The 12,116-nt window shown below is 43.1% G+C and overlaps 1 protein-coding gene across 3 annotated transcripts in view; it reads right to left on the bottom strand.

Annotated features, from left to right (window-relative positions):
• Positions 1 to 716: 716 nt before the first annotated feature.
• ASAH1 (N-acylsphingosine amidohydrolase 1) overlaps positions 717 to 12,116 on the bottom strand; it is a 35,459-nt gene continuing 24,059 nt past the window's right edge. For all 3 annotated transcript variants that reach the window (XM_055134423.1, XM_004610335.2, XM_055134415.1), the window contains exons 5-14: positions 11,984 to 12,062; positions 11,117 to 11,191; positions 10,050 to 10,095; positions 9,392 to 9,536; positions 8,800 to 8,854; positions 8,590 to 8,671; positions 5,316 to 5,447; positions 5,106 to 5,229; positions 3,407 to 3,463; positions 717 to 1,821 (exon numbers count right to left, since the gene is read on the bottom strand). In XM_055134423.1, coding sequence (XP_054990398.1) covers positions 1,732 to 1,821; positions 3,407 to 3,463; positions 5,106 to 5,229; positions 5,316 to 5,447; positions 8,590 to 8,671; positions 8,800 to 8,854; positions 9,392 to 9,536; positions 10,050 to 10,095; positions 11,117 to 11,191; positions 11,984 to 12,062 — 885 coding nt within the window. In that variant the 3' untranslated portion in view covers positions 717 to 1,731. The remainder of the gene's footprint in view (positions 1,822 to 3,406; positions 3,464 to 5,105; positions 5,230 to 5,315; positions 5,448 to 8,589; positions 8,672 to 8,799; positions 8,855 to 9,391; positions 9,537 to 10,049; positions 10,096 to 11,116; positions 11,192 to 11,983; positions 12,063 to 12,116) is intronic.

The following is a 12,116-nucleotide window of genomic DNA, read 5'->3' as shown; positions in this document are numbered from 1 at the left end:
AATTCAGGTGCTACAGGCTTTCAGAATTAAACCTTTTTTTCTATTAGCAGATAATCTACACCTGTATATTAGGCAGCTGTTACCCACAGACATAAACAAAGTTCATTTGTGAAGGATAATTTTGTTTTTGTTTTTTCTTTGCTTTTTGGGTCACACCTGGCGATGCTCAGGGGTTACTCTTGGCTCTGTACTCAGGAATTACTCCTGGTGGTGCTCAGGGGACCATATGGGATGCTGAGAATTGAACTCGGGTTGGCTGCGTGCAAGGCAAACGCCCTACCCACTGTGCTGTGCTATCACTCCAGCCATGGCTGGTGATTTTTTTTTGTAACAGAAAAAGGTCCCTCGGGCTGTGGGACTAGCTTTGGTGATAACAGAGCCTTTCCATTTCAGAATTCTTCTGATTCTTTTTGTTTTGGGGGTCAGTCTCAGTGGTACTCCTGCACACAGTGCTTGTGCCAGCCATCTCCCTGGCCCGAGGACTGTCCCCGTTCTAATGTGGCTCAGGGTCACTGCCATGCAGAGACCAAGGCTTCCCCAAGCTGAACTCAGATCCAGGGCAGGGATGGGGTGGGCTCATGTAACCAAGATCCTAAGCCAAAGGGCTCACAGTCCCTTGGAAACCTAAATGATGTGCAGAGACCCAGTGGGAAGCACTGCCGAATCCAGACTCAGGATGACGCCTTGGGACAAGGAAACCGCCATGTACGTCAACATCCAATCAGCATCCAGGACAGCTGGCCCACATGACTGTTTTATTGAATGTCATGAATGCAATCAATATTGTACAGAAATGGATACAGTCCTGCCCAAGTGGCATGTGGTTCACAGTGAATTGTGAAAGTTTGGAGAGGTTAGCATGTTTTTATTAATGCTTTTCATAGATTTCTGAAAAACATTTTTAGTATCGAGTTTTTTAAAAATACATTTGATCAGAAGGCAAAACTAAAATTCTGTTTATTAAATAAGTTATACAAGAGTTTTAAAATAATGGGTTCATGTCCCATTGTCAATGAGAACAGAACCTGAAATTTTGTTTTTGAAGTTAACTACTTCCTGGGGCTATGGGAGGTAGAATAATTATGAAAAAGGGAACATTTCAATCTCTGTGTATCACAAAGGCCTGTGTATTGATTATTCTTTAAGCCCCAAAAAGTATTTCTCTTCAGAATTGGATGCACACATATTGCCCTTTTTGAGAAATATACAATTGAACATCTCTCTCATTCTCCCCCATCAAGGTCAGTGAAATCACACCTGCCGTCACAGACAGCGAAGCCAGTGGTGAATTAATGTGAGCAGAAGTTAGAATCAGTAAGAAAAAAAAAATCTATCCTGAAAAACATTCAAATATGCAGGTAAAAGAGAAAAACTAGTAATGTGAACTGTTGAATGATTAGCCACAAACACGTACTGGTTTCCACACCCACAGAGCCCCGGCTTCCTTCGGGGGAGGCTGCTCAGCGTGTCACTGCCCGTCCCCTGCCCCAAATGTCAAAGTGAAATGGAACTCAGCAAACTCTAGGTGATTTCTGTACTTGACATATGTAAGAATGATCAACTGCTAGAGCAAAAAGAGCCTGTGAATTGTAAACATTCTGAGAAAGACAAGTTCCTGCTCAGAGGGAACCTGCCCCGAGTCTTAAGTCTTCAGAGAGCGGAGGGCTGGGCGGGCCGCACACTGCCGTCTGCAGAACAGCGAGCTCGCTGCAGGTGGGGTGTGCGCCAGGCTCACCATCCAATACAAGGGTCTGGGCAATCCCGCAGGTGAGTTTCAAAGTGACCTTTGGTAACATCCATCAAGGTGGTGAACACAGTCAGCTGAAAGGAAAATTAATTGTATGGATGTTTACAATTCTTTGATGCCTCTACTTGCTGAACTTATTACTCAATTATAGATCATTAACAAGTATGATATGTGGATACAAATAATTGACAAAAGATAATAATAAACAACAGCCTCCAACAGAATCATTACTCCAGGTCAGGCACATAAAGAAGCTTGAGAGAGTCTTGCCAGGTTTTCAGTAAGTTTTGTTTTGTTTGGGGGCCACAGGCGGTGGTGCTCGGGGCTCAGGGACCACTGCTTGAGGGACTCAAGGGTCCATATCTGATGCTGGGTATTGAATCTGGGTCATCAGTCTACCAGACAAGTGCCCTGCAGTATATTCTTGAGCAGAATACCGCTCTGCCCACCAAGCTCAAAGGCTGATACTATAATCTTCTGTAGTGCATAATCTGAATCATATAAAGTGTGATGGGGTACCATAGGGATACACAGCTTAGCTTTACCACCCTTATCCTTCAAGTGAGCAAACAGGGAGATGTGCAGATTCACACAGGAAGATACACAGAATCTGAAAGTGACCAGGGGCTTGCATAACGATGGCAGGGTCAGAGGGCTGAAGAACAGCTTCCTGTAGGACCAGGCTTGGGGCCAGTCGCTAAGAGGCAATAGCAAGAAATTGTTCTTGCAAAGGTAACACAGAGAAACTTATTTTTTTTGGGGGGAGGGGACTGGGAGAAATGGGAAAATAAAGGGTGAGAATGAACAAACTGGGGCTGGAGAGATAATACAGTGGGTTGTATGTGGCCGACCCAGGTTGGGTCCCCAGCACTCTCGATGGTCCCCTAGCCTACCAGGAGTGATCCCTGGGCCCTGAGCATCACCTGTGTGGCCTAAAAACCAAAATGAGGGGGCCGGAGCGATAGCACAGCGGGTAGGGCGTTTGCCTTGCACGCGGCCGACCCGGATTCGATCCCCGGCATCCCATATGGTCCCCCAAGCACTGCCAGGAGTAATTCCTGAGTGCAAAGCCAGGAGTAACCCCTGAGCATCGATGGGTGTGACCCAAAAAGAAAAAAAAAAACCAAAATGAAAAGGGAAAAAAATGAACAAACAGCAGATCAAGGTAAGCATATCCGGAATACATGGGATGGGGGGTTATTAGCATATTGGATGATGAGAAACATTTTGCATTTTTAAAGCTCCTACACAGAAAAGCAAAAGAGTGTAATAAAGCTGAAGAGGAACCCTAAACCCCCAAACACTAAGCTCTGCTTGTAAAGACATTTTAGGCTTAGCTGAGTTTTAAGTTAGTTGCAGTGTATTGCATGAGACTGACAGAGGTACCAAGAGTAAAACACCATGGACGTAGAACTAAAATCAGAAACAATATTCTGACCAATCTGGACATCAAACCAGAGTGATCAATGTCTTCATCACAGCCCAAGTGCCACAGCCTCAGTGATACAAAGTGACCTTAGAAGCCAGGCGTCAGCGAAACATGACTTGGGATTCTAGCCCTGACTGATCAAAGAGAGCAGAAACAGATGAAAACATAGGACCAATTCCTTCCCCTAAAATTAATGGGAAATATATGTAAATATGTATATTTTTAAATACCTTGTTGAGGACAGGTTTTGTTGACAGGACATCATATAAGGTTGCAAGTGATATATTCTAAAATAAAAGAATAGTATTATTCCATGAATAACAGATGTCAGCAGCTTTACTATGAACAGAAATGATTGCTAGAAACCAAGGCATTCTTCAACCAATTTCCCTACAAGTTCACTAAAAATAACTACATTAGACCTACTATTAGAAGCAGCAGTAAACACTCTAATGTTTCACTTTCTTAAGTTCTCTCTCATCTCCTCTGTAAATTCTTGTCTGTCTGTGATTCCATTTAATTTTACTGAATCACCATGAGATAGTTACAAGCTTTCATGTTTGGGTTACAATCACACAATGATCAAACACCCATCCCTCCACCAGTGCACATTCCCCACCACCAATATCCCCAGTATACCCCCTTTTTCCCACCCTCCCCGCAGACAATATTCCCCATACTCTCTCTCTTCCTTTGCGCCTTATGGCTTGCAGCACAGACACTGAGAGGTCATCATGTTTGGTCCATTATTTCCTTTTGGCATACATCGCCCATCCTGACTGATTCTTCCAGCCATCATTTTCTTAGTGATCCCTTCTCTATTCCATCTGCCTTTTCCCCTTTGATCATGAAGCAGGCTCCCAGCTATGGGGCAATCATCCTGGCCCTTGTATCTACTGTCCTTGGGTGTCAGCCTCATGTAATGTTATTCTATGTTCACAAATGAGTGCAGTCCTTCTATGTCTGTCCCTCTCTTCCTGACTCATTTCACTTAGCATGATACTCTCCATGTCTATGTGATTCCACTTCATAGTGATCGGTGTCCCACAATAGAATAAGAAAGTACAAGGGCCAGAGGGAGCTCAACAAGCTGAGCACACACTCTGCATGAAGGAGCACGCTTCCGCCCCCCCGCCCCACACTGCATGGTCCCCTGCATAGCTAGGAGCAAGCCCTTCACGCCACCTGCCCCACCAAACATACACACACACACACACACACACACACACACACACACACACACACACACCAACACAGAGCAGAGTAGCCCAGTAGACCCCGGCATTGCTGGGTGCCACTCAAATAATCCCTGACTAAAAGGAAGTACAGCAAAATTTTTGCTGTTTAACTGTGTATCTGGGCCACAGCCAGCAGTAGTCAGGGGTTACTCATGTGGTGCCTGGGACTAACCCTGGGTCTCTCACTTGCAAGACAATCACGTCAGCACACTGAGCTCGTCTCCAAATTTTGCTCTTTAAAAACAAAACATAAACTTAGGGGAACTGTCTAATATAATAAGTAATATGAGCATTATAAATTCTTTAAAAGTCAAAGAGATACACCAGAATTAAGATATTCTCTAATGCACTCCCATTACTTTCTACACAAGACACTCTGAGTCTATACATACAGTGAATCTATATGTGTATAGACTCACAGTGTCTTGTATGTGTATCTATACATATATTGTGTGTCTATACAAGATACTCTGAGTCTATACAAGACACTGTGAATCTATATACAAACTGTGAGTCTACACAGACTCTGTGAGTCTATACAAGACACTGTGAGTCTATACACACGCTCTGAGTCAATATACACACCGTGACTCTATACACATACTGTGAGTCTATATAAGAAACTGTGAGTTTATACAGAAACTGGCAGTCTATATAAGACACTGTGAGTCTATACAGAAACTGAGTGTACCTCTTGGGTTGTCCGGTTTAGACAGTTCTTTGCAGGTGTCCTGCGATCATCAAGGAAGAAGGGATTTTTCCAACGGTCGTAATTTGTTTGTACTACATACCACCTACCCAGCTTGGGGTCTAGTCTAGATTCAAAGAGAGAAATTATATTAGGCCTCATGCCTCCCACTAGCACAACTGTCAGTCTATAGCATCTACTAGCTGTACTTACTCATATACATCCAGAGACTGTTTTCTGCCACGTGTAATCACACATCCTTCCCCAGACTTATTGCCTCCCAGGATAAAGTATGCTGGGGCCAGTATTTTGGTTTTGGTCAATATATTCTTGGCTTCTTCATAACTAGACAGAAACATCCAAAGAGAAAAAAAGAGTTTTAGCTCATTTGGAGTGGAAAATTTTAACTGTTTTGAAAACTAAGGGAAAGTTAAGTCCTCAAGGACTCAGGTTTGGGTTTGTTCTGTTTGTTTTGGGGCTGTGCTCGTCTTGTGGCCACACTTTGTACCCAGGGCTTACTTCTAGCTCTGATCTCACAACTGGGTGACCGTACATGGTACCTGATTGAGCCCAGGTCAGTGGCATGCAAGGCAAGTGACTTACCTACTGTACTATTTGAGGGGTGGGCAGGTTCTTATTTGAGAAATAGTTTAAAAAAATACTTTTCTTCAAGGGACAGACATAGAATGACTGCACTCATTTTTGGGATATAAAATAACAATATGAGACTGATACCCAAGGGCAGTAGACACAAAAACCAAGAATTCTGCTCCAGAGTTGGAAGCCTGTCTCATGAGCTGGGGGAGAAGGCAGCTGGAATAGAGAAGGGATCACTAAGTCAATGATGTTTGGAGGAATCGTTTGGGATGGGAGATGTGTGCTGAAAGTAGATAAAGAACCACATGTGATAGTTTCTCAGTATCTATATTGCAAACCATAATGCCCAAAAGGAAAGAGAGATTATAGGGGAGACTGTCTGTCATCTGTCATAGACGTGGGGGGGGGTGTGATATTGGTGGGGCGGATACTGGGGACATTGATAATGGAGAATGTGCACTGGTGGAGGGATGGGTGTTCAATCACTGTATGACTGAAACTCAAACGTGAAAGTTTTGTAACTATATCTCATGGCGATTCAACTGAAAAAAAAAAAACACCTCCCAAAAAAAACCACCCCAAAAAACACCTTTTCTTGGTTTTGTGCCACATTCAGCATTACTCAGGGATACTTCTACCTGGTTTGTAGGGGACCGCTCTGTGCAGTGGATCGAACCTGCCAAGCTGTCTCCCCAGCCCCAGAGCATAATTCCTCGAAAGGATCATGAGAAACAGCTCAGGGAGGGGTCATCTCAGACTAGACTCTCTGAGATGGGAACTTGAAATCTAAAATGTCCCTCAAAACGTGAAAATTGGGGATACTAAACACTAAAGTGGATTTTCAAATATGACAACTAAATCTCATTCCCTGAAAACTAGCTAGTGGGATGCACATAGACAAAACAAAGAATAAAAATTACTTGGTCAAGGTGCTCAATATCACTAATCAAGGAAATGGCAAATAAAGAAGACAATGAGATATCATTTCACACATGCTAAATGGTCCTTATAAAAAAATTCAAGAGAGGGCCAAAGAGATTGTATAGGGTGTAAGATGCTTTGCCTTGGCCAACCCTGATTTGAGTCCCTGGCACCATAAATGATCCTCTGAGGACCATAAGGGGTGACTTCTGAGCACAAAGCCAAGACTAGCTCCTGAGCACTTGAAGGGTATGACTCCCCCATTCAAAAATTAATTTTTAAAAGCTTATTAAAAACTTAAAGTAAAAACAAGTGTTGGCAAAAATGCAGAAAAAGGAGAACTCTGTACATTGCTGATGGAGCTATAGAATGGTGAGAAAATCAATGTGGAAGTGTCTCAAGAAATTAAAAACAGAACAACCATATGAAGCAACAATTACACTTATACAAAACAAAATGAAAGCAGGAACAGGAAAAGATACCTGCATTCCAAAATTTACTGAAGCCTATTTATAACAGCCAATACATGGAAATAATGTATCCATTAATAGATGAATAGATAAGGAAAGTGTGGCACACAGGAATATTACTCAGCCACAAACAGGAATGAAATTTTGCCATTTGCAACAACATGGATACACCTAAAGTGCACTGTGCTAAGTGGAATAAGTCAAATAAGGACAAATACTGTATGGTCTCACTAATAGGTGATATTTAAAAACAAAACCAAACTCCCAGCACACACACACACACACACACACAGAAGTGGAGGGTTAGATGAGTGAGTAAAATAGTGAAGAGGATATAAGGGTACAAACTTCCTGTCATTGGGACATAACATGCAGTATGAAAATCGTGAATATAACTGTTTATACAATTGAAAAGTTCCTCAGAGGAAAAAAATGTTGCCAAGAGAAAAAACTTTACAAGTTCTCCTAAGAGGACTGGAGAGATAGTCTGGGGGTTAACTTGCATGCCTTGTATGCTGCTGGCCCCAGTTTGAAACTTGGCACCACAGGATCACAGAACACGGGGGGGGAGGGGGGCCGAGGAGAAGGCGGGGGTGCCCCCTGAACATCACTGTAGGACTCAAGCAGTAACATGTCCTCACATAGCTGAGACTCACGAGAGGGACTCCAGACCTGCTGAGCACTACTTGCCCCACCTCCCCTCAAAAGTTGTCATAAGAAAAAATTTGTCATCTGTGGTGAAAAGGAAACAAAACAAGGGTATAGCAATATCAAGGAATCACAAACTCTAGGGACTCAAGTACAGAACTGACAGCACAGATTAGGATGAGAGTGGGCAGGTTTAAGGAGACACAGGGGCATGGGCGGGGAGGGGGGGTGGCTGGGACACTTTGGTGGTGATAAAGTGGGGCAACTAGTACACCAAGACCATAAATGTCAACACCACTGTAAACACAACCTAAGCTATAATTTTTTGGGGGTGGCCACACCCACTGGCATACAGGGCTTATTCCTGGCTCTGTACTCCAGGATCATTTCTGGCAGGGCTTGGGAACCACATGGGGTGCTGAGTATTAAATCCAGGTCAGCCACATGCAAAGTAAGCAGCCTACCCAACTATAGCTCAGGTCCCAATTTCTGTAAAAATTGTAATTGTGTGTTACACACAGAATAGATATTAAGTGGATTCACTGTGGCAATCTTTTTTTTTTCTTTCTGGGTCACACCCAGTGATACTCAGGGGTTACTCCTGGCTCAGCACTCAGGAATTATTCCTGGCAGTGCTTGGGGATATGGGATGTTGGGAATTGAAGCCGGGTTGCCCGCGTTCAAGGCAAATGCCTTACCCGCTGTGCTATCTCTCCAGCCCTGGCAATCATTTTGTAATGCATAAAAATACTGTCTACCTAAAATCATGCTGTTTACCTAAAACTAACATAATGGAACAGTTTTATTGAAAAAAAAACATGTTATACTTGAGAAGAAGGCAACCAGTTTACCTTGTACTGTTTTCCAGAACTGATCTAGTAATAAACCCGATCCACATGGCATCTTTCTTTCCCAGCATCCACTCAAGGATACCTGCAAGAGAGCACACAAAGCGTCAAGGCCATGAGAAAGGCTGGACAACCAAGCTGCAAGGGGTGAGTCTAGCACTCTTCTCGAAACATCGCTCAAAGACCCGCTTCATGGAAACACTCTCTACTCACCCATGTAACCGCCACTCGGACTGAAACGTTCATTTAGCGTGAGACTAAACAGTCCCTGTGGGGGGAAACATGATGTCAGAAACTTCAAGCTCCTGATTGGGGCCCTCACTGGCGGTTGGAGGGGCACATCAAGGCCTTGAATTGAGCAATATGAACTAAGCAAAGATAAGCCCAAACTAGCACAATATCACTTCTATTAACAGGTTTGGTTTTTTTTTCCCCCGAAGTTCAAAGCATTTTTGCACTGAGTGTGTGAGATAAGTAGGTAAGATATCAGCCAACCTCTTCTGACAGGGAAACTCAAGTGCAGACAATTAATGCCTAACTTGCCTGAGTGGCAGACCAGGGTAAGATCCCAGATTCCGACTCCCAGCCCCTGACACCCAGACACATGCTTTTTCCTCAGAAAAGCTCCATTTCCCTTTTGTTTTCTATCATGCAAACTTATACCTAGGAAGGTAACAAGAAGTGCAAAGGGATGAACTGGGGCTTTAGGTTCCTTTCAGGGGCCCATGCCCGTAGGGTCCACCCTTCTCAGAGTAAAAGGAGGCACAGAGCTACGTGTGAAATGATACAAGAGCAGATTTCTTACTGGTTTGATTCCTGTTAACATGCCCACATAGCCAGCAAAGCTTGAAGCCTTGAAGACAGTTTTATTGTTTCTTTGGAAGTCCAAATTCACTGTTAAAGGTTTTAGTTCCTCAGTTACAACCCAGGAATTATTATTTGTATTCCACCTACAAAAGATAAATTTCAATGATAGTTAAGAACAATGATGATAAAGGTGGCGAGTATGATGATAATGGCCAGGCATTTATACTTGGTGCTATATCTCCTATCCCTAATTATTCAATAAGAACTCTGCAATGTGAATGCTTTTCCCTCCACTTCCCACATGAGAAACTAAGGCTCAGAGCAGCTAGCTGAACTCTTCCAAATGCAATACAGCCTATAACAAACCCCAGAGGCTAATTTAGTTCTCTAATTACAGAGCCCTATTTATTAAAATACATATTTCCCAGAAAGATCAAGAAGACATAAAACAAAAAGCTATTTTGTCTCCTAAGCAATAAACAAGATGTGCATACAGAAGCCTGTAAGCATACTTCACGTTCAAATCACAACGTGCAACTCATTTAACAAATGCTCAAGCTATCTCAAAACTAGGAATTTTTACTTCTGGTCAAATTCTGGGCCTGATTTGAGACTTTTTTCTCATTAATCTACTCTTCTGAGGAAATGACACTCACCCAAGAAATACACCAAAATCCATGTTTCGTGCATGAAGTAGGTGACCTAATTGAAGATAAGAAGAGACAAGTAGGCAGCATTTATGACAGTATCACTGACGCAAAATCACAGCTGCATATGTCGCATCACCGATAAACAGGACTCTTCAATCCAAGAGCAAGAAGTAAACAGCCTTCGCAATTCTGATTTAAGAACTAAGATGCCCTGATTCTGAAATCCTGAGCTTTAATGCAGTCCTGTGACCTTAGTCGGATGCCCCTGTGTCTGAGCTGACGGATAAGATTAGCATCTAGTAGGAGGATCAGCGATGGGTCCACTACGACACGGCGCTACCTGGACACGGCTTTCTTAGCCTTGGTGACTTTCCAACATGCTTCTCTTTAGAGACTGTCTGTCTACCACTGTGCTGCTCAAGGTTGGTGCTGCAGACTTTCTAGCCAGAGTGAATCGGGGCAAACCAGCCCGTGCCGTGGCTCTGGGGGCAGCCAGGAACACCAGGGGAAAGCAAGGCTACACGAGGGCTGTGGGTGGGAGAGGAAAGCGTGTCCCGGGCTTCAAGGAAACGCTGGCCTCATTATGTATCTGCAGTAAAGTCAAAGTAAATGCGTATAACTAAAATTCTACGAGGGAGGTAATAATGTTGGTAGCCTAAATACTCCACATTTTCTTACAAGCCTATTACACTCCAATAGGCTTTACTGTAGCCTTAAAGAATTTTAAATTTACTTTTTTGTTTGTTTGTTTTTTGGGGGGACCACACCCAGCGATGCTCAGGGGTTACTCTTAGTTCATGAGAGATTCTTAAGAATCTCTCCTGGTGGTGCCCGGGGACTATATGTGATGCCGGGATTGAACCTGCGGCTGCTGCATATTAGGCAAGCACCCTACCTGCCGAGCTATCTCTCTGGCCCTTAAATTTACTTTTGACAACTTGCCAAGACCTACAAAGCTCTACCTACACAGAAATTTCATAAAAGCTTAGGTTTTACTACTTCTAGTCCCGTTTATTTAGATTTTCCCCTTATTTTGTACTTTGTACAGCACACCATGCTTGGCATATATTTACCTTTTTTGTCTTCTGTAATTATTGAAGTACAAATGGTAAAAAGTTCATAGAAAATATTGAATGAAATAATCTCTCCTATAAGAAAATACAGAAAAAATTGGTTATTAAACAGGATCTCTGACAATATTGAGAAAAAAATGTTAAAATTAAGGTTTTACTGTGGCTGGAGAGACAGTACAGGGATTCAGGTGACTATCTTGCATGTAGTCAACCCCAGTTCAATCCCTGGCACCACATATGGTTCCCCCACCAAGTGCCAGGAGTGATGCCAAAACTCCACCACACATATACAAAAGAATCTCAAGAAGTGATGAAACTAATCTATGGTGAAAGAAGAATAAGGGAACAAGATAATGTCTCTGAGGGGGATGATAAAGCATGCTGCGTTGCTTAAGTTTGTTGTAACTTGACTGGAGTTGTAATTGCATGCTTGTTATATGCCTACTTATCTAAGCACACCCAGTAGCGCTTGGGGGTAACACCAAGATTAGTGCTTGAGGGACTGTGTGGTGCTGGGGATCAATTCTACACCTGCGTGCAAAGGATGTGCTTCAGCCTTTGAGCTACCTCCCAACAAAACCAAAACAAAACAGAACAGTTCAATGGGTTGAGCATATGCTTTGTATGACAAGAAGTTGAGATTTGATCCCAAGCACTGCAGGGTCCCTTGAGCACTGCCTGGAGTAAGCCCTGAGCAGAGTGGGGAGCCGCTCCTGAGCACTGTGGGGTGTGCCCTGCAAACAGAAACAAGCTATATTAAGCTGAACCTGGGAGACGAATGCATTTTACTGTATGTATATTGAATCACAATAGACAAAGTTTAAAGTGCCATACTATATTGTCGAACAGTTGCAAAATACACTTTACCTAAAGGGACGCCAGTAACAGCTGCGATCCCCCTCATTTCCTCCTCATAAGGGCCAGGAAAGTTGCCAAGCAGACCAGGCTAAAAAACAAATTAGCAATCATTCAACTGTAGGGGTGAGTGTTCTGTTAGATA

Source organism: Sorex araneus, chromosome 1, assembly GCF_027595985.1.
Source record: "Sorex araneus isolate mSorAra2 chromosome 1, mSorAra2.pri, whole genome shotgun sequence".
In the NCBI taxonomy this organism is placed as follows: domain Eukaryota; kingdom Metazoa; phylum Chordata; class Mammalia; order Eulipotyphla; family Soricidae; genus Sorex; species Sorex araneus.
Note: the sequence above shows the minus strand (reverse complement) of the source record. Positions and strands in the feature narration are given on the sequence as shown.